General features: G+C 41.2%; 3 protein-coding genes across 8 annotated transcripts in view; 2 read left to right on the top strand and 1 right to left on the bottom strand.

Moving 5' to 3' along the window:
* fbln2 (fibulin 2) overlaps window positions 1–25,466 on the top strand; it is a 390,205-nt gene that overhangs the window by 92,930 nt on the left and 271,809 nt on the right. For all 5 annotated transcript variants that reach the window (XM_036559120.1, XM_036559123.1, XM_036559122.1 and 2 more), the window contains 2 exons: window positions 134–259; window positions 2,116–2,232. In XM_036559120.1, coding sequence (XP_036415013.1) covers window positions 134–259; window positions 2,116–2,232 — 243 coding nt within the window. The remainder of the gene's footprint in view (window positions 1–133; window positions 260–2,115; window positions 2,233–25,466) is intronic.
* Window positions 3,382–11,774, top strand: LOC118799347 (alpha-2,8-sialyltransferase 8E-like). 2 transcript variants are annotated; one of them, XM_036559130.1, is made up of 4 exons: window positions 3,382–4,579; window positions 4,767–4,879; window positions 10,921–11,004; window positions 11,120–11,774. In XM_036559130.1, exons 1-4 carry the CDS (start codon window positions 4,307–4,309, stop codon window positions 11,571–11,573), a joined length of 924 nt encoding a protein of 307 aa, XP_036415023.1. In that variant the 5' UTR covers window positions 3,382–4,306; the 3' UTR covers window positions 11,574–11,774. The 2 variants fall into 2 exon arrangements, with proteins under 2 accessions (XP_036415023.1, XP_036415024.1); XM_036559131.1 differs by lacking the exon at window positions 10,921–11,004.
* Window positions 13,570–25,466, bottom strand: part of plod3 (procollagen-lysine, 2-oxoglutarate 5-dioxygenase 3) — a 26,521-nt gene continuing 14,624 nt past the window's right edge. The window contains exons 10-18 of the mRNA XM_036559126.1: window positions 25,288–25,409; window positions 22,590–22,694; window positions 20,391–20,516; window positions 19,519–19,660; window positions 19,212–19,325; window positions 18,608–18,784; window positions 16,764–16,910; window positions 16,472–16,597; window positions 13,570–14,093 (exon numbers count right to left, since the gene is read on the bottom strand). Coding sequence (XP_036415019.1) covers window positions 13,938–14,093; window positions 16,472–16,597; window positions 16,764–16,910; window positions 18,608–18,784; window positions 19,212–19,325; window positions 19,519–19,660; window positions 20,391–20,516; window positions 22,590–22,694; window positions 25,288–25,409 — 1,215 coding nt within the window. The 3' untranslated portion in view covers window positions 13,570–13,937. The remainder of the gene's footprint in view (window positions 14,094–16,471; window positions 16,598–16,763; window positions 16,911–18,607; window positions 18,785–19,211; window positions 19,326–19,518; window positions 19,661–20,390; window positions 20,517–22,589; window positions 22,695–25,287; window positions 25,410–25,466) is intronic.

Raw genomic sequence — 25,466 nt, 5'->3', positions numbered from 1 at the left:
ATCGAGATATTATATTTCTGCCATATTGCCCTACCTTAGGACTAATGCTGAGAAACACTGCTTCATATGGTGTGTGAGTGTAGCTGGACTGTTAAGAGCTCTTCTCTCTCTTTCTCTCTCTCTTTCTGTGTAGATGTGAATGAGTGTTGGCGTTATCCGGGCCGTTTGTGTGCTCAGTCCTGTGAAAACACTCCAGGATCCTATCAGTGCTCCTGCACCACTGGCTTCTCTCTTGCATTTGACGGAAAGAACTGTGAAGGTATCTTCCATTACTTTCTATTAAACTGGCACCTTCCATTACCTCTCACTAAACTGAACCTTCCTTTACCTCTCACTTAACTAGTACCTTCCATTAAATCTCATTAAACTGCCACTTTCCATTACCTCTCTTATTACCTGAAGTAGGATTTTCAGTTAACTCTCGTTAAATTGGTACCTTCCGTAGCATCTTATTGAACTGAGAACTCCATTACCTTTCATTAAACCGGTACCACCATTAGCTTTTGCTAAACCCATACCTTCTATTACCTTTTACAAAACTTGTACATTCCTTTACCTCTCACTTCACCAAAACCTTCCATTACCTCTTATTAAACCTGTACCTTCCATTGCTTCTTAAAATATTATTTTTCATCACTTCTCTCTAAACTGGTATGTTCCATAGCATCGTATTACTTGTACCTGCCATTACATCTCATTAAACTGGTACTTTCAATTTCCTGATACAAAACTGGTATCTTCCATTACCTCTCACTAAATTAGTACCTTTCATAGCATTTTATTAAACTGGTAGTTCCATTAGCTCTCAATAAACTGGTACCCTTCATTATCTCTCCTTAAATCATTCCCTTTCATTAAACCAATCCTTTTAATTAGCTTTTTCCAAAAGGCTACCTTCCATTTCCTTTCGCTAAACTGGTACATTCCTTTACCTCTCACTAAACTGCTACCTTCCATTACCTCTCATGAAACTGGTACCTTCCACAGCTTCAAACTGCACTGCTACCTCAATTACCTCACATTAAACTGGTACCTTCCAGAGCATCTTATTAAAATGCTACCTTCATTACCTCTCAATAAATTGGTACCTTTTATTACCTCTCAGTAAACTGCTGCATTCTGTGACCTCCCACTAAAGCTATGTTTCATTTAATCAGTACCTCCATTAGCTTTTGCTAAATCAATACCTTGCATTACCTTTCATTAAACCGGTAACTTCAATTAATTCTCACTAAACTAGTACCTTTCATTACTTCTCATTAAACTGCAACATTCTGTTATCTCTCATTAACCTGGTACCTTCGATTACCTCTCACTAAACTAGTTCCTTCCATTATCTCTCATTAATCTGCAACCTTTTATTACCTCTCATTAAACTGCAACCTTCTACAGGTGTTAAGTAACTTTGTTACTGTACTTAAGTAATTTTTTTAGGTATAGGTACTTGAGTATTTCTGTTTCTTAATACTTTTTACTTTTACTCACTAAATCAGCCAATTGTATTAAGGCACCTAACGAAGCGCAAATTGACTCCCTACTGGATATGAAGCAAGGAAGGTAGGAGAGGGGGGACATAGTGAACCCGTGATTGGCTATTTTCATGGCTTTCAGGCCCCAGTAGTTACCACGTGAGAAAAGGAAGAAGAATAAACAGATGAGACAACGAAATCCGTCGAGGCAGCACTTAATGTGGACGATGTGTCGAAAAAAAAAACTACATCCATGGCCATGGTACCTTCCATTTACTTTATGTTAGGTTATGTTACGTTATGCTCATTAAAATTGGAAGGTCAGCGCGTGAAAACAAATGCTGACCTTCCATTGTTTCTTATTGAACTAGTACCCCTATCACCTTCTGCTATACTGGTGCAGTCCATTACTACTCATTAAACTGGTATCTTCCATTACTTCTCATTAAAGTTGGTACCTTACTTTACCTTATGTTATATATTCCTGGCAATTTGCTGCACTAATAATTAAAATAACAATAGACATAAAAAATATGCATTAAAATTAGTACATATCTGTCATCAAGAGCTGTTTAAACTTTAACCAATTTATAGGAGTCTTGGCTATTCCAGTAAATTGTGTTTCCTTTGTCTCTGTTTCTCGTAGATCTTAACGAATGTGATAATAACCCCTGCAGTCAAGAGTGTGCCAACGTTTATGGCTCCTACCAGTGCTACTGTCGCCTTGGTTATTACTTGAAAGAGGATGGACACACCTGTGAAGGTGATTTTCACTGCTTTACACACACACAAACACATGGATGAACACACTGCTGTCACAAAGAACAACTAACAGGCTGAGCATTTGTGGTAATAAATAAATTCCCGTGACATATTAGTTTTAATATTCAGTTTCATTAGTCCTAAAATACAATGCATCCTGTTGTTTTGTTTCAAAGAGAAATGTCTATAAAAGGTTTGAAAAGAAACAGACACAACAGTAGTGATTTGTTATGTATCGATTAAAGCGATGAGTGTTTCCCAGTATGGAGACAAATCAGATCAATAGAATCATGACAGGATTGATTTTGTCTTGTCTGTAATGACGGATGAAGAGTGCAACATAGCTTATTAATGTCCAATCACACAGACTCACACACTGTTGTGTAATTCTGTCCTTATGGGGTGTATTACTTTTACATTATTACTTTTACTGCATTAATGCACTAAAAGTAATAAGAATTTCTTGTTTTCGAAACAGTAGTTCATGTCTTTTCAGCTAGTTAAAAGAACAAAGTTAGTCCCAAATTTCTCTTAAAAAACCCTAGCCATCACATAGATTTGTTAAATCACCATACCTGATATATGAGATATACCTGATATGTTTATTTGTTCTTTATTTGTTAGTTTATTTGTTTGCTTTTATTCATTGGGTTATTTTGCTGGCGAGGGTAGTCACTTCTTGTATCTACACTCTTTGATCAATTTATTAGCTCTGCTTATCATATAGATGCACTTTGTAGTTCTACAGTTACAGCCTGTAGTCCATCTCTGCATACTTTGTTAGCCCCCTTTTACCCTGTTCTTTAATGGCCAGTTTTTAAATACCTCAGTGTTGCTGCTGGACTGAGAATAGTCCACCAACCAAAAATATGCAGCCAATAGTGTCCTTAGGGCAGCGTCCTCTAACCACTGATGAAGGAATAGACGATGACCATTGCAAACTGTGCAGCAACAGATGAGCTACTGTCTCTGACTTTACATCTACAAGATGGACCAAAAGGTGGGTATGTCTAATAGAATAGACAGTAAGTGGACACTGTTTTTAAAAACTTCGCACCCAGACCTCTCACCCTAAGTGAGAATAATACCCCTAGTCCAATGAGCCAATGGGCAGTATTGTATTCTGAGTATTGTTGTCTCAGTGTGAAAGTGTGAATAATATCAGCAAGTGATGCACGTGTTACAGAAAATTAGAATTTTGTGTTTCTGTATCTTCAATATTGTTAATTACTTGATGCAAATTTTCAGTATTCACTACTTATTGATTTGCTTATGCGGGTAACCCAGAAATCAGTGCACTGGCACTTAATCGTTTCCATTTCAAGAACTGAGTGCTGTACTGTCTTTTACTTACTATCAACTCTCAGTTTGAGAATAAGACAGTTCTGCTGTATATTTGTCAGTACTACACCTTATACCTGTGATACTACACTCTATATCTTTATTACTAAACTGTATATCTATGATATTATTCTCCTAGTGACACTGTAATTCATTCTTTATCTTACTGCTTTACTTTTCCTCAGTCACTGTTGATCAGTAAAGCATAAGATACATTATATGGCCTAAGGAAAGTTCACACTCCTCCTAATTATTGAGTTCAGGTGTTTCAGCCACGTTCATTACTAACAGGTGGATCAAATGAAGCACATAGTCTTGCAGTCACCATAGACAAACACTGGTAGTAGAGGGTCGTACTGAAGAGCTCAGTGACTTTAAACATGGCACTGTTGTAGGATGCCACCTCTGCCACAAGTCTGTTTGTGGAGTTCAAGAATAAAGTCTTAATATTTTGAGAATAAAAAAGTCGGATTATTTCGAGAAAAAAGTCTTAACATTTAGAGAAAAAAAGTTGCAATGTCTTGAGAAAAAAGTTGTAGAATTACGACATTAAAGCGGCATTAATACCAGGAAAGGTCGCAATATTGTGGCCCAAGGCTTTGCAAAGGAAAGGCTGCACCTCCTCCTATAATGAGTTTTTCAGCATTTTTGTAACATTACTGAGCTCTGCCTCCTCTTCAACAGTGTCTATACAAAGCAAACCTTTAATAACAAATCAGGGATACAGTCTGTTAATGCTCTCATATCTCTCTCTCTCTCTCTCTCTCTCTGTATCTCTTTCTCTCTCTCTCTGTATCTACCTCTCTCTATATTCTCTCTCACAGTATCTCTTTCTCTATTTTTCTTTCTCTCTCTCTGGTAGAGTGCGGTTGAGTTCCTACTGTAATGCGTCCGGTTCTCTGTTCCTGACCCAGAAGAACTCTGAGGTTAATCAGAGCGTTCCGTATGAAACCAGACCAAACGCCAAATACAAACTCAGACCTGATGTGTACATCAAGCTGCCTCAGGTACGGCTCAGTCAGGACTTCAGTCCAGCTTCACTGCTGATGACCAGAGTGGGCAGGGCCAGGGGCGGCGCTTAACCACAGATTTTTTATTTTTTTTTATAAATGTTTGACTCTCTAATGAAATCACTCCTACTTCACTCACTGTAAAACGTTTTCGTCAGCCAACTGTGTGTGTGTGTGTGTGTAGGACATGCCCTGGAGGGGGCGCTCTCTGGGCCGCTGTGCTGTGGTGGGCAGTGGTGGGATTATACTCAACAGTAGCTGTGGAAGAGAAATCGACAGTGCAGATTTCGTCATCAGGTAAAACTCACAATCAAGTGAAACTCATCAACAAGCAAAACTTCTCAGATGGGAATCTTATCATTACTTACAATTAGATAGATAGATAGATCTCTTTATTAATCTCAGAGGGAAAGTCGTCTATTACAGCAGCACAAAGTACAACCCCATTTCCAAAAAAGTTGGGATGCTATGCAAAATGTAATAAAAACAGAATGTAATGATGTGCGAATTATTTAAACCCTATATTTCATAATTTGTGCCCATTTTGAATTTGATGCCAACAACATGTTCCAAAAAAGTTGGGACGGGGGCCTGTTTACCACTGTGTTTCATCACCTCCTCTTTTAACAACACTCTGTAAGTGTTTGGGAACTGAGGAGACACTGCTGTAGTTCTGAAAGTGAAATGTGGTGAAAGGTCTGGACCTCAGGCAGGTCACTTTAGCACCTGGACTCTTTTAATACGGAGCCATGCTGTTGTAATACATGTAGAATGTGGTTTGTCTTTGTCTTGCTGAAATAATCAAGGCCTTCCCTGAAAAAGACGTTGTCTGGATGGCAGCATATGTTGCCAAAACATGTATATATCATTCAGCATTAATGGCGCCTTCACAGATGTGCATGTCATCCATGCCATGTGCACTAATGCCCCCCTATACCATCATGAATACTGGCTTTTGAACTGGGCACTGATAACAAGCTGAGTGGTCTTTAGTCCGGAGGACACAGTGTCCATGATTTCCAAAAAATTTAAAATGTTGATTCGTCAGACCACAGGACACTTTTCCACTTCAGCTTAGTCCATTTTAAATGAGCTCAGGCCCAGAGAAGGTGGCAGCGTTTCTGGACCCTGTTTATATTTGGTTCCTTCTTTGTGTTTTAGAGTTTTAACTTGCATTTGTGGATGCAGTGATGAACTGTTTTCACAGACAGTGTTTTTCAGAAGTGTTTCTGAGTCCATGCAGTGATTTCCTCTACAGAATCATGTCTGTTTTTAATGCAGTGCTGCCTGAGGTCCCAAAGATTACAGCCAGCAAATATTGTTCCTTTTAATGATATTATGTACTGTAGATGATGAAAAGCAAAAGCTCTTTGCTATTTTACACTGAGAAACATTGTTCTTGAATTGTTGCGCTATTTGCTCATGCAGTCTTTCACAGAGTGGTGAACCCCTCCTCATCTTTACTTCTGAAAGACTTTTTATAGCCAGTTACTGACCTGTTGCCAATTAACTTTCAGGTGTTTTTCTAGCATTACACAACTTTACCAGCCTTTCGTTGCCCCCGTCCCAAATTTTTTTGGAATGTATGCGCGCCGGCTTAGAGTAGCTTTGAGTTGGTTGTGTGTTATGTGTTTATTTGATGTGTGAAAGTAAAGAAAATGGCTGCTGCAAACATTTTTCCTGCCTCCAGTGTCCTCCTTGAGCCCAGGGTAGCACATGACGTGCTACAGTGTTGCTGCCATCAAACTCAAATGTGCACATAATTTTCCGAAAAACAATACAATTTTCAATTTAAACATTTTATATGTTGTGTTTGTACTATTTTTAAATAAACATAGAGTTTAAATAATTTGCACATAATTGCATTTTGTTTTCATTTATATTAATATATTCATATATATATATATATATATATATATATATATATATATATATATATATATATATATATATATTTATATAGTGGGGTGCGAAAGTTTGGGCAGCCTTGTTAATTTTCCTGATTTACCTTTATAAATCATTGATTGTTTGGATAAAAAAATTCCGTTAAATATATCATATAGGGGACAAACACAGTGATACTTGAGAAGTGAAATGAAGTTTATATGAATTACAGAAAGTGTGCAATAATTGTCTAAACAAAATTAGGCAGGTGCATAAATTTGGGCACCAAAAAAAAAACCTTAACTCAATATTTAGTAGATCCTCCTTTCGCAGAAATAACAGCCTCTAAATGCTTCCTATAGCTTCTAATGAGAGTCTGGATTGTGGCTGAAGGTATTTTAGACCATTCTTCTTTACAAAACATCTCTAGTTCATTCAGGTTTGATGGTTTCCGAGCATGGACAGCTCTCTTTAAGTGACACCACAGATTTTCAATAATATTCAGGTCTGGGGACTGAGATGGCCATTCCAGAACGTTGTACTTGTTCCTCTGCATGAATACCTTAGTAGATTTTGAGCAGTGTTTAGGGTTGTTGTCTTGTTGGAAGATCCAGCCCCGGCGCAGCTTCGGCTTTGTCACTGATTCCTGGACATTGATCTCCAGAATCTGCTGATATTGATTGGAATCCATGCGTCCCTCAACTTTAACAAGATTCCCAGTCCCTGTACTGGCCACACAGCCCCACAGCATGATGGAACCACCACCAAATTTTACTGTAGATAGCAGGTGTTTTTCTTGGAGTGCTGTGTTGTTTTTCCTCCATGCATAACGACCCTTATTATGCCCAAATAACTCTATTTTAGTTTCATCAGTCCACAGCACCTTATTCCAAAATGAAGCTGGCTTGTCCAAATGTGCTCTAACATACCTCAAGTGGCTCTGTTTGTGATGTGGGCGGAGAAAAGGCTTGCTCTGCATCACTCTCCCATACAGCATCTCCTTGTGTAAAGTGCGCCGAATAGTTGAACGATGCACAGTGACTCCATCAGCAGCAAGATCATGTTGTAGGTCTTTGGTGCTGGTCTGTGGGTTGACTCTGACTGTTCTCAACATCCTTCGCTTCTGTTTATTCAAGATTTTTCTTGGTCTACCACTTCGAGCCTTGACTTGAACTGTGCCTGTGGTCTTCCATTTTCTCACAATGTTTCTCACAGTGGAGACTGAAAGCTGAAATCTCTGAGATAGCTTTCTGTGTCCTTCCCCTAAACCATGACGGTGAACAATCTTTGTTTTCAGGTCATTTGAAAGTTGTTTTGAGACTCCCATGCTGCGACTCTTCAGAGAAGATGCAAAGAGGAGAAAAACTTACAATTGCCCCCCTTAAATACCCTTTCTCATAATTGGAGTCACCTGTGTATGGAGGTCAAGGGTCACTGAACTTACCAAACCAAATTTGAGTTCCAATAATTAGTTCTAAAGGTTTTGAAATCAATAAAATGACAACAGTGCCCAAATTTATGCACCTGCCTACTTTTGTTTAACCAATTATTGCACACTTTCTGTAAATCATATAAACTTCATTTCACTTCTCAAGTATCACTGTGTTTGTCCCCTATATGATATATTTCACTGAGTTTTTTTATCCAAACAATCAATGATTTATAAAGGTAAATCAGGAAAATTAACAAGGCTGCCCAAACTTTCGCACCCCACTATATTATATATATATATATATATATATATATATATATATATATATATAGTTGTACAATAAAGAACTAAATGTTATTAAACAGGTGCATAAATAGAAGAAGTAAAAATATATAATATATACTAAAACAATCATAAAATATAATGTACAGTATGAGAATAAATAAAATTGCAGAAATATTATGCAGGTGACAATGCAGTGGTGCATGTCACATTCAGTGGATGAACCAAGTGACCATACACACTGTAAACAATATGTTCATAGTTGTGCAATAAGCATAGGTGTATTAACTGTATTAAGTGGTAGTGCAATATGTAATATTTATGGATGTATAAACAAGTGGCAGTACATAGTAAAGAGTAGAGATGTATAATGTCCAGTTGGTGGTCAGTGAGCCTGTCCTGTCAGTGGCTCAGTATACAGTAATGTCCTGGCACAGTGAGGAGGTGTTGTACAGTGCGATTGCTGTTGGTACGAACAACCTCTTGTACCCTTCCTCACTACAGCGGGGCCGAATGAATCTGATGCTGAAGGTGCTCCGCTGTCTGACCAGTAGGTCATGGAGGGGTGTGATGTGTTGTTCAGGATAGCGGTGAGTTTATTAAGTGACCTCCTTTCAACCACCACCTCAAAACCATCCAGTGATCATCCCAAGACAGAGCCAGCCTTCTTGATCAGTTTGTTGAGCCTCTTTGTGCCTCCCCCTCTGATGCTGCCTCCCCAGCGGACTGCTGCAAAGAGGACAGCGCCCACAACAACAGACTGTTAGAAGATCTCCAACATCTTGGTGCACATATTAAAGGACCTGAGCCTCCTCAGAAAGTAGAGTCTGCTCATCCCCTTCCTGTACACAGCCTCTGTGTTGGCCCTCTAGTCCAGTTTGTTATCAAGCAGGACACCTACAAATTTGTAGGTGTCTACCAGCTCAAAGTTCTGACCCATGATGGTAATGGGACCGATCATGGTCCTCTTCCTCCTGAAGTCCATCACCATCTCCTTGGTCTTGATCACATTGAGGATCAGGTGGTTCCTCGTATACCACCACAGAGTCATCAGAAAATTTCTGATGGTGGCAGTGGTCCAACCTATATTTGTCTGTTGTATACAGGGTGAAGCAGAAGGAGGAGAGCACAGTTTCCTGAGGGACTCCAATGCTGCTGACCAGATGGTCTGACAGGCAGGTTCCCAACCGCACATACTGGGGTCTACCAGACAGGTAGTCCAAGACCCATGCAATCATCTGCATTTTATCCACCTTCTCCCTCAGCATGAGAGGCTGGATGGTATTAAATGCACTTGAGAAGTCAAAGAAAGTGATTCTCACTATGGTGTTGTTCTGGTCCAAATGGCAATGTGCCTTCTGCACTAGATAAATAACAGCATCGTCTATGACAACCTGCTATTGGTAAGCAAACTGCAGGGGGTCCAGGAAAGAGCTGTGACAACACTAGTCTCTCCAGGACTTTCATGACATGGGATGTAAGGCCCACTGGTCTGTAGTCATTGAAAGAGGAGATAAATTACTTCTTTGGAACAGGAACCAGGCAGGATGTTTTCCACCGTACTGGCACACGCCCTTAAGGCTCTGGTTGAAGAGATGCTGAAGAATCCCACATAGCTGAGATGTACAAACCTTCAGGACTCTCTGGCTGATCCCATCCAGTCCAGCAGCTTTACCCAATTTCAGCTTTTCCAGCTGTCATTTCACCTGGCTGGTTGTCACCTCTGTGGAGTGTGAATAGTGGTGTGGAAAAGGTGTAGGTGGTGAGGGAGTGGGTGGGTGCTTATGGAGGGGGATGATGTCATGCTAAACCTGTAAAAGAATGCATTCAGCTCACTGGCTGTGTCCAAACTGTCCCATTGGTGAGCCAAGGTTTGTTGTTGGGAAAACAATGCACCTGCCTGGCTGGAACAATAGTGTCTGTACAGAAATTGATATAATCAGTGATGCAGTCTGTCATCCTGTTGATGTCTCCACTAGCAGATTCAGACAAGACTCCCCAGTCTGTGGTCTCAAAGCAAACCTGCAGAGCTTCCTCAGCCTCTGGTGACCACCTCCTGATTGACCTCTTTGTCACTGGTTGTCTTAAGACCACAGGCCGGTATGTGGAAGTTAGTAGAACCAGGTTGTGGTCTGATATTCCCAGTGAAGGAAGGGCAGATGAACAGTAAGCATCCTTAACATTTGCATACAGAAAATCCAGTACTCTGTTCTCCCTGGTTGCATATCTAACAAACAGGTGGAACTTTTGTAAAGTGGTGGAGAGTGAAACATGATTAAAATCCCAAGATATGACAATGAAAGAGTTCAGATGCTGAGTCTCGCAATAAACGGGAATATGACATCATGCCACTTCTACGTTAGCTGTAAACAATAACTGTATGAATTCTCTTGTTAGATAGTACAGACATATTCACTTATTCAGCAAGCAAAACTCGTTATGTAAAATTAGTTTTTGTGTACAGCTCATCTTCAGGTAAAACTCATCAGCTAAAACTCTTAAGGTGATATTCTTTATTAGTAAAGCATGTTATCGTGTGAAAATTGTATTGGCAAAACTCATTATCCGCTAAAACCTATCATTATGTACCACTGGTCATTGCTAAAACTCATCAGGTAAAACTTGTCATCAGGTCAGACTCTACTGATCATATTTCCAACAGCACCTGTTTAATGATTGTTCGAATTCTAATGACTCTTTTCACTGTCATGATTATTTTCGTTCTAATGTGTCTGAGCAGATTTAACATGGCTCCAGTCAATAACAGTGATGTGGGTGTGAAATGTGATCTGATGAACATCAACCTGAGCCAGATTAACAGAGAGTTAGTCACTGCCTCATCTACACACATTATAACTGTTATTTAACGTAAACAAAGCTATTCCTCTTTAACAGTGTAGCACTGGAAGTGAACATAATCACTGTTCTTTGCCTCGTAGGTTTTCTGACTTCATGCGTAACGACAGCCGTTTAAGACGAAGGCTGGGCGATTACACCAACACGTCCTTCATGATCGCTGCCTTCGCCTACACATTCTGCACTAAACAGTCCATTAACCTGCTGCAGGCAATGTGGCCTGAGCGCCACCTGCTGTTCTTAAGCCCCACCTACCTGCGCACACTGGACCAATTCTGGAGGGGGCGTGGCCTGAGGGCACAGCGCCTATCAACAGGATTTATGCTAATCAGCTCGGCGCTGGAGCTGTGCGAGAACGTGCACGTGTACGGATTCTGGCCGTTTAGCACTGACCTGCACCAGCGGCCGGTGAATTATCATTACTACGATAAAATACAGCCAAACCGTGCAGTGCACGCCATGCCCGAGGAATTCCTGCGTCTACTGCAGCTCCACAGCCAGGGGGCGCTAACACTGCACCTGCAGCCCTGTGCCTGAACACCAGGGGGCAGCGCTGTGGAGGATAAACTGTTCACTGCAGCTTCACTTCAGTGATTCTGTTTTTACTCCATCACAGAGAAAATTCCAATTGTTGATATTTAAGTTCCACTCAAATGTAAATAACTGTTAACTGAAAAGCAAAGTAAACCTTGAAGCAGTAAATGCTTTACGCTTTACAGTACCACATCTTTAAGTGTAAAAAACAATGTTATAATAAAGATGTTATAATAAAAACTCACTGATGTACATGTCAGTTACAACAGTTAGAACTTCACTGCAGTCATTCTGTTGAATGTAAACATCTGCTTTCTGTATTTGCATTGAGGAAAACATGGACTCTCAAAAAGATCTTAAACCCTTAAACAGGTTTTTGAAAGACTTAAAGGTGCCTGATTCAAAACTGTAGATACACATTTACTCTAGTGATTAAACAGGTAAACTACAACAACACTGGACCATTTTTTATTATTTGGATTTGCCTCCCATTCCAGCCCATCAATACAAAACACGGATGCAGAATTGATTGTTTAGAGTTTGGCAATGTTAACAAAGATAATCCTCACTTCACTTCACAGTGACGATATGCTGGTTATCAAGGATATTGCCTTACTTTGTTATTTAGAAATAGATGATAATAGTACACTATTAATATGATACGACCTACACCCCAATACCGCAAACTGAGTGTGTTCCATAAGACGATAATAACAGTGAATACCATGGCTGTCAGTTTATCTCAGGGTGGGATAAAACATATAAGCCCCAAGAGGGGGCTACAATACTGCTCTCTCCCCGGCAAAGTACTGATCTATTCTACTCGGTAATGATGACATACCTTACATTTGACTTCATCTAATCATGCAATCCAAGTAGAGCGTCAAACTCCCGTGTCTCTTTTGTCCGGACTAATTACAGCCTATAAACTCTCAGCATTCAGTTTAGATGAATTTGCTGCTCAGGATTAATAATGTGTCCTGTTTTCTCTGCAATGAGGCAAAAATCCTCTCTGCAGCAGCACTTAAGATGGGACAGTTTGAAAAAGCAGCCTTGTCTGGTTAGCTTTGTTACAGGGATGGGAGTTTGATGTAGGTGACGAGTATCACACACATCTCCACAAAGGTGGTTCATCTGAAGTGTTATTTTACTGGGTCTGTGAGAGATGAAGATTTATCTAGTCATTCAAATAGTTCAGCTCTTTACACATATCAGGTTTACATACCAGTTCAGGAGAAAAGTCGCTGATTATGCGTCCAGCTTCGTCCCTTTGGTCTGTAATAACTTCTACCTTGAAAATTCTGTTTGTTTCTTTACATTTTTTCACAGCTCAGAATATTTTTCCTCCACCATGGTTTCTGAGCCATGAAGAGGGAGATGGGGGTGGAGTTATGTTATGCAGGGGGGGCGTGGGGGGCTTATAAAATAAGTGACGGGGTCAGTTTAAACCTGCAATTTTCCAAACAGGGTTTCTCAGGCAACATGTGCTTAGCACTAAAACAATATATATATATATATATATATATATATATATATATATATATATATATATATTACATTTTATGTTCTACATAATTTTTAGGGTAATTAGTGCACAAAATAGATGAACAGACTAATGCAAACATCTTATAATACAGGCGTTACATTATTAAACAATGCCTAATCACATAAAGGGGCCTAAAAAATAATCCATTTTTAAGTGCTTATCCAGAGTTTCATTTTTATCTTGTTTGAATAAAGTAGATATTAAACATATCCCATTTGAATTTGAGTGCTAATGTGCTTTGGAGATGGTATTATTTTCATTTGTTTAGTCTCAAAATGGTGTTAAAACGCACTGAAATTCTTCATTTATCTGCAGCATCTATAACTCCTGCACTGACCGGCTCTACAGGAAGCCGCTGTGTTCCGCTGAAATAGTTGCTGGGAGGCTCTGGATCCTGTTTGGCACAAACAAAGCGCTGCCCAAAAATAACACAACTCACAAAGAAAGGAAGGACTCATTTTAGCCACTAAACTTTTATTATGCAAAGAAGACAAATAACTTAAAGCACTTTGTACAAAGCTCAGAGTAGAAAAGACGTTTCAGAAAAACGCTGATCAGTGTAACAGTTCTCTCACAAGGGCTTTAATTCATTCCTCATTTAGCTTTTCGACCTCGTATAAAAGTCTCCAGGAAGTAAAAAATAGTCCATAAAAATGTAAAAAACAATCAAAATTTAGACTAAAGGTATAAAACTATTAAACCGGTGATCAAACCGCTCTAATGGAGCTGAACGGCGACAGAGTTCCAGAGAACAAACTGATATCTGTGTTAAATTACACACACACACACACTCACACACTCAAACGCACTCAGGCGGAGTGTTAGGGGTCGACGAAGGACACCATGATGTACCGAGTCCCCTGAGTGGTGGGTAAACCCTCGTGGAAGTGTGTGAGACGACCCGGGTGCATGAAGGACCAGCCTTTCCTCGGGGACTCCACTCTACAGTCGTACCGAAGAAACCGGCAGCCCCCGCCCTGCAAACACACACACACACACATATATTACACACAGTACACACACACACACACACACACACACATTACACACAGTACACACACACACACACATATTACACAGTACACACACACACACACATTACACACAGTACACACAACATACACATTATACACACACACACACACACACAGCATACCCATTACACACACACACACAACATACACATTACCCACACACAACATACACATTACCCACACACAACATACACATTACACACACACACACACACAACATACACATTATACACACACACACACACACAGCATACCCATTACACACACACACACACAACATACACATTACCCACACACAACATACACATTACCCACACACAACATACACATTACACACACACACACACACAACATACACATTATACACACACACACACACAACATACACATTACCCACACACAACATACACATTACCCACACACAACATACACATTATACACACACACAACATACACATTACACACACACACAACATACACATTACCCACACACAACATACACATTACCCACACACAACATACACATTACACACACACACACACACAACATACACATTATACACACACACACACACAACATACACATTACCCACACACAACATACACATTACCCACACACAACATACACATTATACACACACACAACATACACATTACACACACACACAACATACACATTACCCACACACATCATACACATTATACACACACACAACATACACATTACCCACACACAACATACACATTATACACACACACAACATACACATTACCCACACACATCATACACATTATACACACACACAACATACACATTACACACACACACAACATACACATTACACACACACACACACAACATACACATTATACACACACACACACACACAAACATACACACACACACACAACATACACATTATACACACACACACAACATACACATTACACACACACACACAACATACACATTATACACACACACAACATACACATTATACACACACACAACATACACATTACACACACACAACATACACATTACACACACACACACACAACATACACATTATACACACACACACACACACACAACATACACATTATACACACACACACCATACACATTATACACACACACAACATACACATTATACACACACACACACACAACATACACATTATACACACACACACACACACAACATACACATTATACACACACACACCATACACATTATACACACACACAACATACACATTATACACACACACACAACATACACATTATACACACACACAACATACACATTACACACACACACACACAACATACACATTATACACACACACACCATACACATTATACACACACACAACATACACATTATACACACACACACACACAACATACACATTATACACACACACAACATACACATTACACACACACACACACACACACAACATACACATTATACACACACACAACATACACATTATACACACACACACCATACACATTACACACACACACAACATACACATTATATACACACACACACACACAACATACACAACATACACATTATATACACACACACACACACACACAACATACACATTATACACACACACACACACACAACATACACACATACAGTACACAACACACACCGTACACACACACAGAGAATCACACAGACCAGGGTGATTAACAACATCCAGAAAAACATATAATGAACCACCAGAACTGACACTGATTCATCACGGATACTGATTCAGAACTGACACTGATTCATCACGGATACTGATTCAGAACTGACACTGATTCATCACGGATGCTGATTCAGAACTGACACTGATTCATCACAGATACTGATTCACAACTGACACTAATTCATCACGGATGCTGATTCAGAAATGACACTGATTCATCACGGATACTGATTCAGAACTGACACTGATTCATCACGGATACTGATTCAGAACTGACACTGATTCATTAAAGATACTGATTCAGAACTGACACTGATTCATCACGGATACTGATTCAGAACTGACACTGATTCATCACGGATACTGATTCAGAACTGACACTGATTCATTAAAGATACTGATTCAGAACTGACACTGATTCATCACGGATACTGATTCAGAACTGACACTGATTCATTAAAGATACTGATTCAGAACTGACACTGATTCATCACAGATATTAATTCAGATCTGACACTGATTAAAAAGAATCAAATCTTCAGGCTCCGTAGAGTCGAGTACAGGATAGACACGTTTAGTGAGATGGGTGAGCGAATCTGTACCTGATAGTCTTTTCCTTTACTGTTTAACGCAATGTTAATGGTGAATGTTGAGGAGTCATGATGAGGACGGAGTGACGGCTGCTCATCTGGACGATAACGAACCACGAAGTTCATCACTGCTTGAGCCTGTAGAACACACACACACACACACACACACACAGAAACACACACACACACACACAGAAACGCACACACACACACTGCTGAGTGCTCTTCTGTGTGTTTATATATTCAGTCTATCTATCTATTTAGGAGGGGGGTGGGTTGTGTGTGTATGCCAGTGTGTTTTTACCTTCGGGGAGTATCCTGGGTAAAGCTTTTCCGTCACTGGAACGATGTAGTCTTTCAGAAATTTGAGCCATTCCTTCTCAAACTGAATCTGATTCATATGAATATCAACTGTAGGAACATTTTCATAACCACCAGCTAATCGTTCATCCTGAGGAAGAAAGAGAGATTCACTGTAACTCCACCAGTCGCTCAGTAACTCCACAAGTCAACTCTGTAACTCCACCAGCCAACCTTGTAACTCCACCAGCCAACCCTGTATCTCCACCAGTCACTCTGTAATTCCACCAGTCAACCCTGTATCTTCACCAGCCAACCCTGTAACTCCATCCATCACTCTGCAACTCCACCAGCCAACTCTGTAACTCCACTTGTAATTCTGTAATTCCACCAGTCACTCTGTAACTCCACCAGTCAACTCTGCAACTCTACCAGTCAACTCTCTAACTCTACCGGTCAACTCTGTAACTCCACCAGCCAACCCTGTATCTCCACCAGCCAACCCAGTATCTCCACCAGCCAACCCTGTAACTCCACCAGCCAACCCTGTAAATCCACCAGTCAACTCTGTAACTCCACCAGTCAACCCTGTAACTCCACCAGTCAACCCTGTATCTCCACCAGCCAACCCTGTATCTCCACCAGCCAACCCAGTATCTCCACCAGCCAACCCTGTAACTCCACCAGCCAACCCTGTAAATCCATCAGTCAACTCTGTAACTCCACCAGTCACACTGTAACTCCACCAGTCAAACTGTAACTCCATTCATCACTTTGCAACTCTAACAGTCAACTCTGTAACGCCACCAGTCACACTCTAACTCCACCAGTCATTCTGTAACTGCACCAGCCAACCTTGTAACTCCATCAGTCAACTTGGTAACTCCTTCAGTCATACTGTAACTCCATCAGTCACTCTGCAACTCCAGCAGTCACACTGTAACTTCACCCATAATTCTGTAATGCCAACAGTCAACTCTATAACTCCAGTCACACTGTAACTCCACCAGTCAAACTGTAACTCCATTCATCACTTTGCAACTCTAACAGTCAACTCTGTAACTCCACCAGTCAACTCTAACGCCACCAGTCACTCTGTAACGCCACCAGGTGGGTGAAGGTGGTGGGTGAGGGCGGGAGATGAAGAAGGTAGGTGCAGGTGGTGGTGAAGGTGGTAGGTGAGGGTGGGAGGTGAAGGTGATAAGTGAGGGTGGGGGATGAAGTAGGTAGGTGAAGGTGGTGGATGAAGGTGGGTGAAGGTGGTGGGTGAGGGTGGGGGATGAAGAAGGTGGGTGAAGGTGGTGGGTGAGGGTGGGGGATGAAGAAGGTGGGTGAAGGTGGTGGGTGAGGGTGGGGGATGAAGAAGGTAGGTGGAGGTGGTCAGTGAAGGTGGTGGATGAAGGTGGGTGAAGGTGGTGGGTGAGGGTGGGGGATGAAGAAGGTGGGTGAAGGTGGTGGGTGAGGGTGGGGGATGAAGAAGGTGAGTGAAGGTGGCGGGTGAGGGTGGGTCGTGAAGAAGGTGGGTGAAGGTGGTGGGTGAGGTGGTCGGTGAAGGTGGTGGATGAAGAAGGTGGGTGAAGGTGGGCGGAGTGACGGCACACTGTAACTCCACCGGTAATTCTGTAATGCCAACAGTCAACTCTGTAACTCCAGTCACACTGTAACTCCACCAGTCAACTCTGTAACACCACCAGTCAACTCTGTAACACCACCAGTCAACTCTGTAACTCCAGTCACACTGTAACTCCACCAGTCAACTCTGTAACACCACCAGTCAACTCTGTAACACCACCAGTCAACTCTGTAACACCACACTGTAACTCCCTGTTCATGTTTAATTTCACAGACCTTGTGTTTTCCTCCAGACCACTGGCCAAAATCCTCCATAGTCTCCACCAACTCATCACACATCCTGTCTGAAAAGGCAGGAAACCAGTAGACGTCGGGACACGGCTGCTCCACTACGTCCTCTCCGTCCTCAAAGATCTTAGAGTAATTCTCATGAATATACTTCTCCCTCCAGTCCTGCACAGACAAACCAAGACAAAGAGACTGAAATATCACAGATTTAGAAAATATAAAGAGCACGAATCGGTTCACTGTACTAATAATATTATAAATCAGCTCACTGTCAATAAATATAAATCAGGTGAAGGTGGGTAAATGGGTGAAGGTGGTAGGTGACAGTGGGAGATGAAGGTGGTGGGTGAAGAAGGTGGGTGAGGGATGAAGAAGGTGGGTGAAAGTGTTGAGTGAAGTGAGGGATGGTCTGTTCTGCGGCCTGTACTGTTCTGTGTTCTGTACTGTTCTGGGTTCTGTACTTTTCCTTTAGTCTGGTCTGTTCTGGGGCCTGTACTGTTCTGGGTTCTGTCTGGTTCCTATAGTCTGGTCTGTACCTCTCTCAGACTTTACCTTGTCACAGTGTGAGTGAGGGTGAGTGTTTGTGTTGTACCACAGGATTGTCGAATATCTGCCACATGTCTGGATGCAGTCTGCTGGTGTTGTAGTTGCTGGTGGAAATCAATCTACCAAACTCGTCTCTGTTAGACACGAACATAAACACCCCCTGCAGGAGAACATCATCATCATCCTCATCATCACTTTTATTTATCAAGGACGCTTTACAATCAGACACTTTACAAACGTAACAAAATACAAAACTAACAATAATAATACAGACACGCTAAACTATATTTATCTTTACAAAAGGACCTTCCGAGCTTTCGTCTTCATTCTACCACACTTCTCAACATTCTCACCTGGTCTCGGACGGCCCTGCAGAAGACCATGTCTGCGTCGGCCCCCTCCTGTTGGAACAGTGAGACGTCAGCCAGACGGGAGCGCAAAACAGCCCCACGGATCAGGTACACCTGCGTTATGTACGGGACGTTCCACACACCTCTACACAGGGGGACAGACAGAGAGAGATACACCTGAGAGATCCACCTTAGCACCTAAATGCATGAGAGATTCAAGTGAGCAAGTGAACACCAGAGAGATACACATGAGCAACTAAACACCTGAGATTCTTAAGCACTTGAGATACACCTGCCCACCTATAAACATGAGAAATGGACCTGATCACAAACACACAGAGATACACCTGAGCACCTAAACACTTTAGAGATACGCTTGAGCAGCTGAGCTACATATGAGCAACTAAACACCTGAAATACACCTGAGTAATTGAGAGAAGCACCTGAGCACCTAAACATGTGAGAAATACAGTTGATCAGCTCAGCTACATCTGAGCAACAAAACACCTTAGAGATACACCTGAGCATCTAACCCCTTGAGACACACTTAAACACCTGAGATACACCTGAGCAATTGAATGGCCACACCTGAACACCTAAACACCTGAGATACATTTGAGCAACTGAGCTACACCTGAGCACCTAAGCACCAGATAAATATGAGTATCTAAATACCTGAGAAACACTCCTGAGACACACCTGAACACCTAAAGACCTGAAAGATACAGCTGAGCACGCAAATACCGGAGATACAACTGAGCAGCTAAACACCTGAGAGATACACCGGAGCACCTGAACAGCTAAGCTACCTATGAGACACAACACACACCTGTGTGTTATTGACTCAGTGAGGGTCTCTAGTGGCTAGAACTCACGCTCGTTTGGCCTGTACGATGTCGATGTAGTCTTCAGAGCGCGAGTAGAACCCCTCCGGACTCAGAGCGCCCCAGAAATTCGACCACAGTTTACCATGACGGGACAGCATGGGGGCGATTACTGACCTACAGGAGACGGGGAGAGAGATGGAGCGTATGAGTGATGGTGTATGAGACTCAACCACAGTTTTTCAGGATGGGACAGCATAAGTCCAATTACTGACTTTAAAAGAGGGGGGCTTAGTGTGTGTGTGTGACGTGTTCACTGTGATCATCCTTTATTTACACTGATTTTAAATGTACATCTGTGTTTATTTCAGCTACTTAGCATGCTAACCAATCCAGACAAAACTTAAATCCTCATGGAAGCCTTGTGCTTTTAGATTTTTAATAGGTTCATTTTGGTCTTGTGGGCCACAAAATACTTGCACAAAAAAGCACCTCCTGTGAATATCATTGTCCACTAAATGGCTGAAGTATTACGCCAAAATTCTTCTCATGTGCTGTAAACTGGGTGGTCTTAATCTTGGGTCACGCATATGTAAGCAGTATCTTCACCAATAACAAGGCTGATGTGGTTTGTCCCGCCCACACAGCTTGAAAAAGCTAACCACCAAGCAAAAGCTAACCTTTAAGTTAGAGATGGGCGATATGGCCAAAAATGTTATCACGATAAACAAAATTGATATCGTTTGATATCGATACATATCGCGATAAATGTCAAATCATTATTTCTTTAAAGTTTGAAGGCTGATTTTGCTCCTGGGTGGTTAATCGCTGTTTTAAACTATCCTTTATGGTCTGAACATGACAAACACTCAAACAGTGGAACATTTCACAGATCTGTCGTGGGACAGTGGGAGAAAGTGCCTGCTGAGCTGTTTTTACCAGCTGGAAAAGCACGGCTATTTTTGTAATAGTCATAATCTAAGAAAAAAACAGATTATTTATAGCTGGTGCCGAGCGCTCGGCTACCCCGCTACACATGACATCACAGTATTCAGACACCAGCTAGACGACTGGATTTCTCTATACTATCGTAGTAGTTTAAGTGGTGAACTGCAAAATATCAACACCAGACAAACAGAGTCCTCCTTTAGGTACGTTTAAACTGAAAGCCGTGCTTTTGTGTCTTGTTTGATCTACAGTATCATCAGTTCTCCGTGTCGTGCAGTGACGAAGCGCTGCTTTAAGTTAGCCAGCTGCTAAAAACAGCTAGCCTGGAAAGCTAGCGCTCTCCCGCTCTCCAATGCCTCACAGCTTCCTCAGTTTACTGTCGTTTAAATCAGGGCTGTAATTTACATGAACCACTTCTTTCTTTCACTTTCGTTGTTGTGAACGCACTAATACTGAAATCTGACTGAGCGCTGTAACAGTGCTGTAGTTGAGAGGAGCAGACGTGATTTAACGCTGCTAAAGCTGTTAGGATGTTAGTAAAGAGGTGAGGTCACCGTAGGACAGTACAGTTACACCACTGACCTCCTCACTTACACTCGGTCATAGGAGAACAGATCGCCGGTCGCTCCGCTCAAACAGGGAATGTGTAACTCCACGTTTCAGCCGTTGCTAAAGACTCATCTTACTCGTTGCCCCTCCCTCTCTAATCATGTAGAAAAACTCGGAAGTGCGCCCTCTCCTGGCGACAGCACAGTAGTGTCGCTTTCCTTGCAGTAGAAAACGCCACCAAGGCTTTCGCTGAACGTGGAGGTGTGAGAATGGTGTATTATATCGAACATTTATCGAACATGTCGTATCGCTCTATCAAGGAAAAGTTATATCGCAATAATTATCGTTATCGTTTTATCGCCCAGTCCTACTTTAAGTGAAAAGCTAATCTTTAAGAGAAAGCTAATCTTTAATTAGCTTTTATTTTTCACTCCGAGAGCCACTTATAAAGAGGATTTATGTACCAAAACAGTCATAATTAATTTCTACATTTTTCTTACCTCCTGTTGTTGTTTGTGACATCACAATACCTGTGAGCTGAGTAGAGGACTGTATGGACTGGAGAGTAAAGGGTAACATTTTAAACATGAATAATCTTTATGTTCTACGTCAGACTCTTACTCTGAATAAGTAAGAGTGACTTACCTGATACGGACCCTTAAATATAGCTTTTATTTTAGTGTCATATTAACGTTCTAGATATTCTATGTTGTGTTGCTGCCACTATAAGCTGTACTTGTGTGTTTTTCTTACTTGTTCTCCTCGATGAGGATCCTCAGCGTGTCTGCGTTGCTCAGAGCCACATCGGAGTCGATACTGAAGTAATAATCACACGAGGGGTCACTCCTGCACGCCTCCCTGAACAAACACACACACACACACACACACACACACACACACACACATTTACATTGGTACTGACGATTTTTAAATCACTGCCCAGACCCACACATCACTCAGAGGGGCGGAGCTTACCGTCCTGCACTGATACTGACATAAACACACGTACGAGTGTGCAGGTGCCACACACACACACACAAACAGCACAGACAGATTTAACACTTGCGCTGTGTAGTGTGCATGTAGTGTGTAGAGTGTAGTATATGTAGCGTGTAGCATATAAAGTGTATATGTGTAATTACAATAGTAATAATATTCTTTATTTATAGAGCACTTTTCATACTAGTGGCAGCTCAGAGTGCTTTACAGACAAGTAATAAAGCTTAACAGTAACAGAAGAAACTCTGAGTATTAATTTAATTTAAACTCATAAGTCAATAACAGATCAGATTAAAGAGATGAAGACTAAAGAGCTGTAGAGTTTAATGAAGGTCCGAGTTAAAGAGCCGTAGAGTTTTACTGAAGCTCCGAGTTAAAGAGTCGTAGAGTTTTACTGAAGCTCTGAGTTAAAGAGTCGTAGAGTTTAATGAAGCTCTGAGTTAAAGAGCTGTAGAGTTTAATGAAGGTCCGAGTTAAAGAGCCGTAGAGTTTTACTGAAGCTCCGAGTTAAAGAGTCGTAGAGTTTTACTGAAGCTCTGAGTTAAAGAGTCGTAGAGTTTAATGAAGCTCTGAGTTAAAGAGCCGTAGAGTTTAATGAAGCTCCGAGTTAAAGAGCCGTAGAGTTTAATGAAGCTCTGAGTTAAAGAGTCGTAGAGTTTAATGAAGCTCTGAGTTAAAGAGTCGTAGAGTTTTACTGAAGCTCCGAGTTAAAGAGCCGTAGAGTTTAATGAAGCTCTGAGTTAAAGAGTCGTAGAGTTTAATGAAGCTCTGAGTTAAAGAGTCGTAGAGTTTTACTGAAGCTCTGAGTTAAAGAGTCGTAGAGTTTTAATGAAGCTCTGAGTTAAAGAGTCGTAGAGTTTAATGAAGCTCTGAGTTAAAGAGTCGTAGAGTTTTACTGAAGCTCTGAGTTAAAGAGCCGTAGAGTTTTAATGAAGCTCTGAGTTAAAGAGTCGTAGAGTTTTACTGAAGCTCTGAGTTAAAGAGTCGTAGAGTTTTAATGAAGCGCTGAGTTAAAGAGCCGTAGAGTTTAATGAAGCTCTGAGTTAAAGAGTCGTAGAGTTTTACTGAAGCTCTGAGTTAAAGAGCCGTAGAGTTTTACTGAAGCTCTGAGTTAAAGAGTCGTAGAGTTTTACTGAAGCTCTGAGTTAAAGAGTCGTAGAGTTTAATGAAGCTCTGAGTTAAAGAGTCGTAGAATTTTACTGAAGCTCTGAGTTAAAGAGTCGTAGAGTTTTAATGAAGCTCTGAGTTAAAGAGTCGTAGAGTTTTAATGAAGCTCTGAGTTAAAGAGTCGTAGAGTTTTACTGAAGCTCTGAGTTAAAGAGTCGTAGAGTTTTAATGAAGCTCTGAGTTAAAGAGTCGTAGAGTTTTAATGAAGCTCTGAGTTAAAGAGTCGTAGAGTTTAATGAAGCTCTGAGTTAAAGAGTCGTAGAGTTTAATGAAGCTCTGAGTTAAAGAGCCGTAGAGTTTAATGAAGCTCTGAGTTAAAGAGTCGTAGAGTTTTACTGAAGCTCTGAGTTAAAGAGTCGTAGAGTTTTACTGAAGCTCTGAGTTAAAGAGTCGTAGAGTTTTACTGAAGCTCTGAGTTAAAGAGTCGTAGAGTTTAATGAAGCTCTGAGTTAAAGAGTCGTAGAGTTTTACTGAAGCTCTGAGTTAAAGAGTCGTAGAGTTTAATGAAGCTCTGAGTTAAAGAGCCGTAGAGTTTTACTGAAGCTCTGAGTTAAAGAGCTGCGTTTTCAGGTGTTTATTAAAAGTGAGCTCTGAGCTGGACTGTCTAATAAAAGCTGAACTGAGCTCCACAGTTTAGAAGCAGAATAACTGAAAGAGTCTCTCCACGTTTTCTGTGTTTTACTGAAGGAGTTCAGAAGGTCAGAATCTGCAGATCTGAGATCATAAACAGACAGACGGTCAGGAGCTTTAAACTCTCTCTAACAGATCCAGGCGGTCAGTGCAGTGTGTAACGGGGGGGTATGAGCTCTCTGTGTTGGTGCTGGGAGGATCTGTTCTGCTGCGTTCTGTACGGGTTCTAGAGGATGGACTGTTTTCTCCAGTAAGAAGATCATTACAGTGATCAACTCTGCTGAACAAACGCAGCTACGAGTTTCTCTGCGTCGCTCTGAGAGAGAAAAGACTGGACTTTAGTGATTTTCTCACATGATAAAAAGCTGCTTTAGTGACTGTGTTTACATGGAGATTAAACAGAGCTCAGAGTCTCAGATCACACCCAGGATTGGTTTATGAAGATAAAGAGCTGAGATTCTCATAAAACAGCTTCCTCTGAGTTTCAGTACCAACGATTATCGGTACTAGTATTTCAGGTTTGTTGTGATTTAGTTGTAAAAAATACTGTAAGTGTAGTGAGTGTGTAGCATACAGTATGTGTCTACTGTGTATAGTGTGTGTGTAGCATGTGTGTAGTGTGTGCAGTGTGTGTGTGTGTGTGGGGTGTGCATACACTGCCATGGTTCTAGCCTGGTCGTGCTGAAGGTTCTCTTCTGGTCCAACGATGCGAATGTCAGAGAACAGAGAACGATGACGATTCCAGAACCGCTCTACATGCTGCTCATGATACACCACCTACACACACACCCAAACACACACACACACACACACACACACACACACACAAACACA

This window comes from Colossoma macropomum, unplaced genomic scaffold (assembly GCF_904425465.1).
Source record: "Colossoma macropomum unplaced genomic scaffold, Colossoma_macropomum, whole genome shotgun sequence".
NCBI classification, from domain to species: Eukaryota; Metazoa; Chordata; class Actinopteri; order Characiformes; family Serrasalmidae; genus Colossoma; species Colossoma macropomum.
Note: the sequence above shows the minus strand (reverse complement) of the source record. Positions and strands in the feature narration are given on the sequence as shown.

Bases quoted from the DNA above. Each gene is read 5' to 3' on its own strand.
- LOC118799347 (XM_036559130.1), top strand. From the start codon at position 4,307: ATGCTCTCATATCTCTCTCTCTCTCTCTCTCTCTCTGTATCTCTTTCT. The intron at 4,580-4,766 runs GTACGGCTCAGT...GTGTGTGTGTAG, and splicing joins TGTACATCAAGCTGCCTCAG to GACATGCCCTGGAGGGGGCG. The intron at 4,880-10,920 runs GTAAAACTCACA...GTGTCTGAGCAG, and splicing joins AGTGCAGATTTCGTCATCAG to ATTTAACATGGCTCCAGTCA.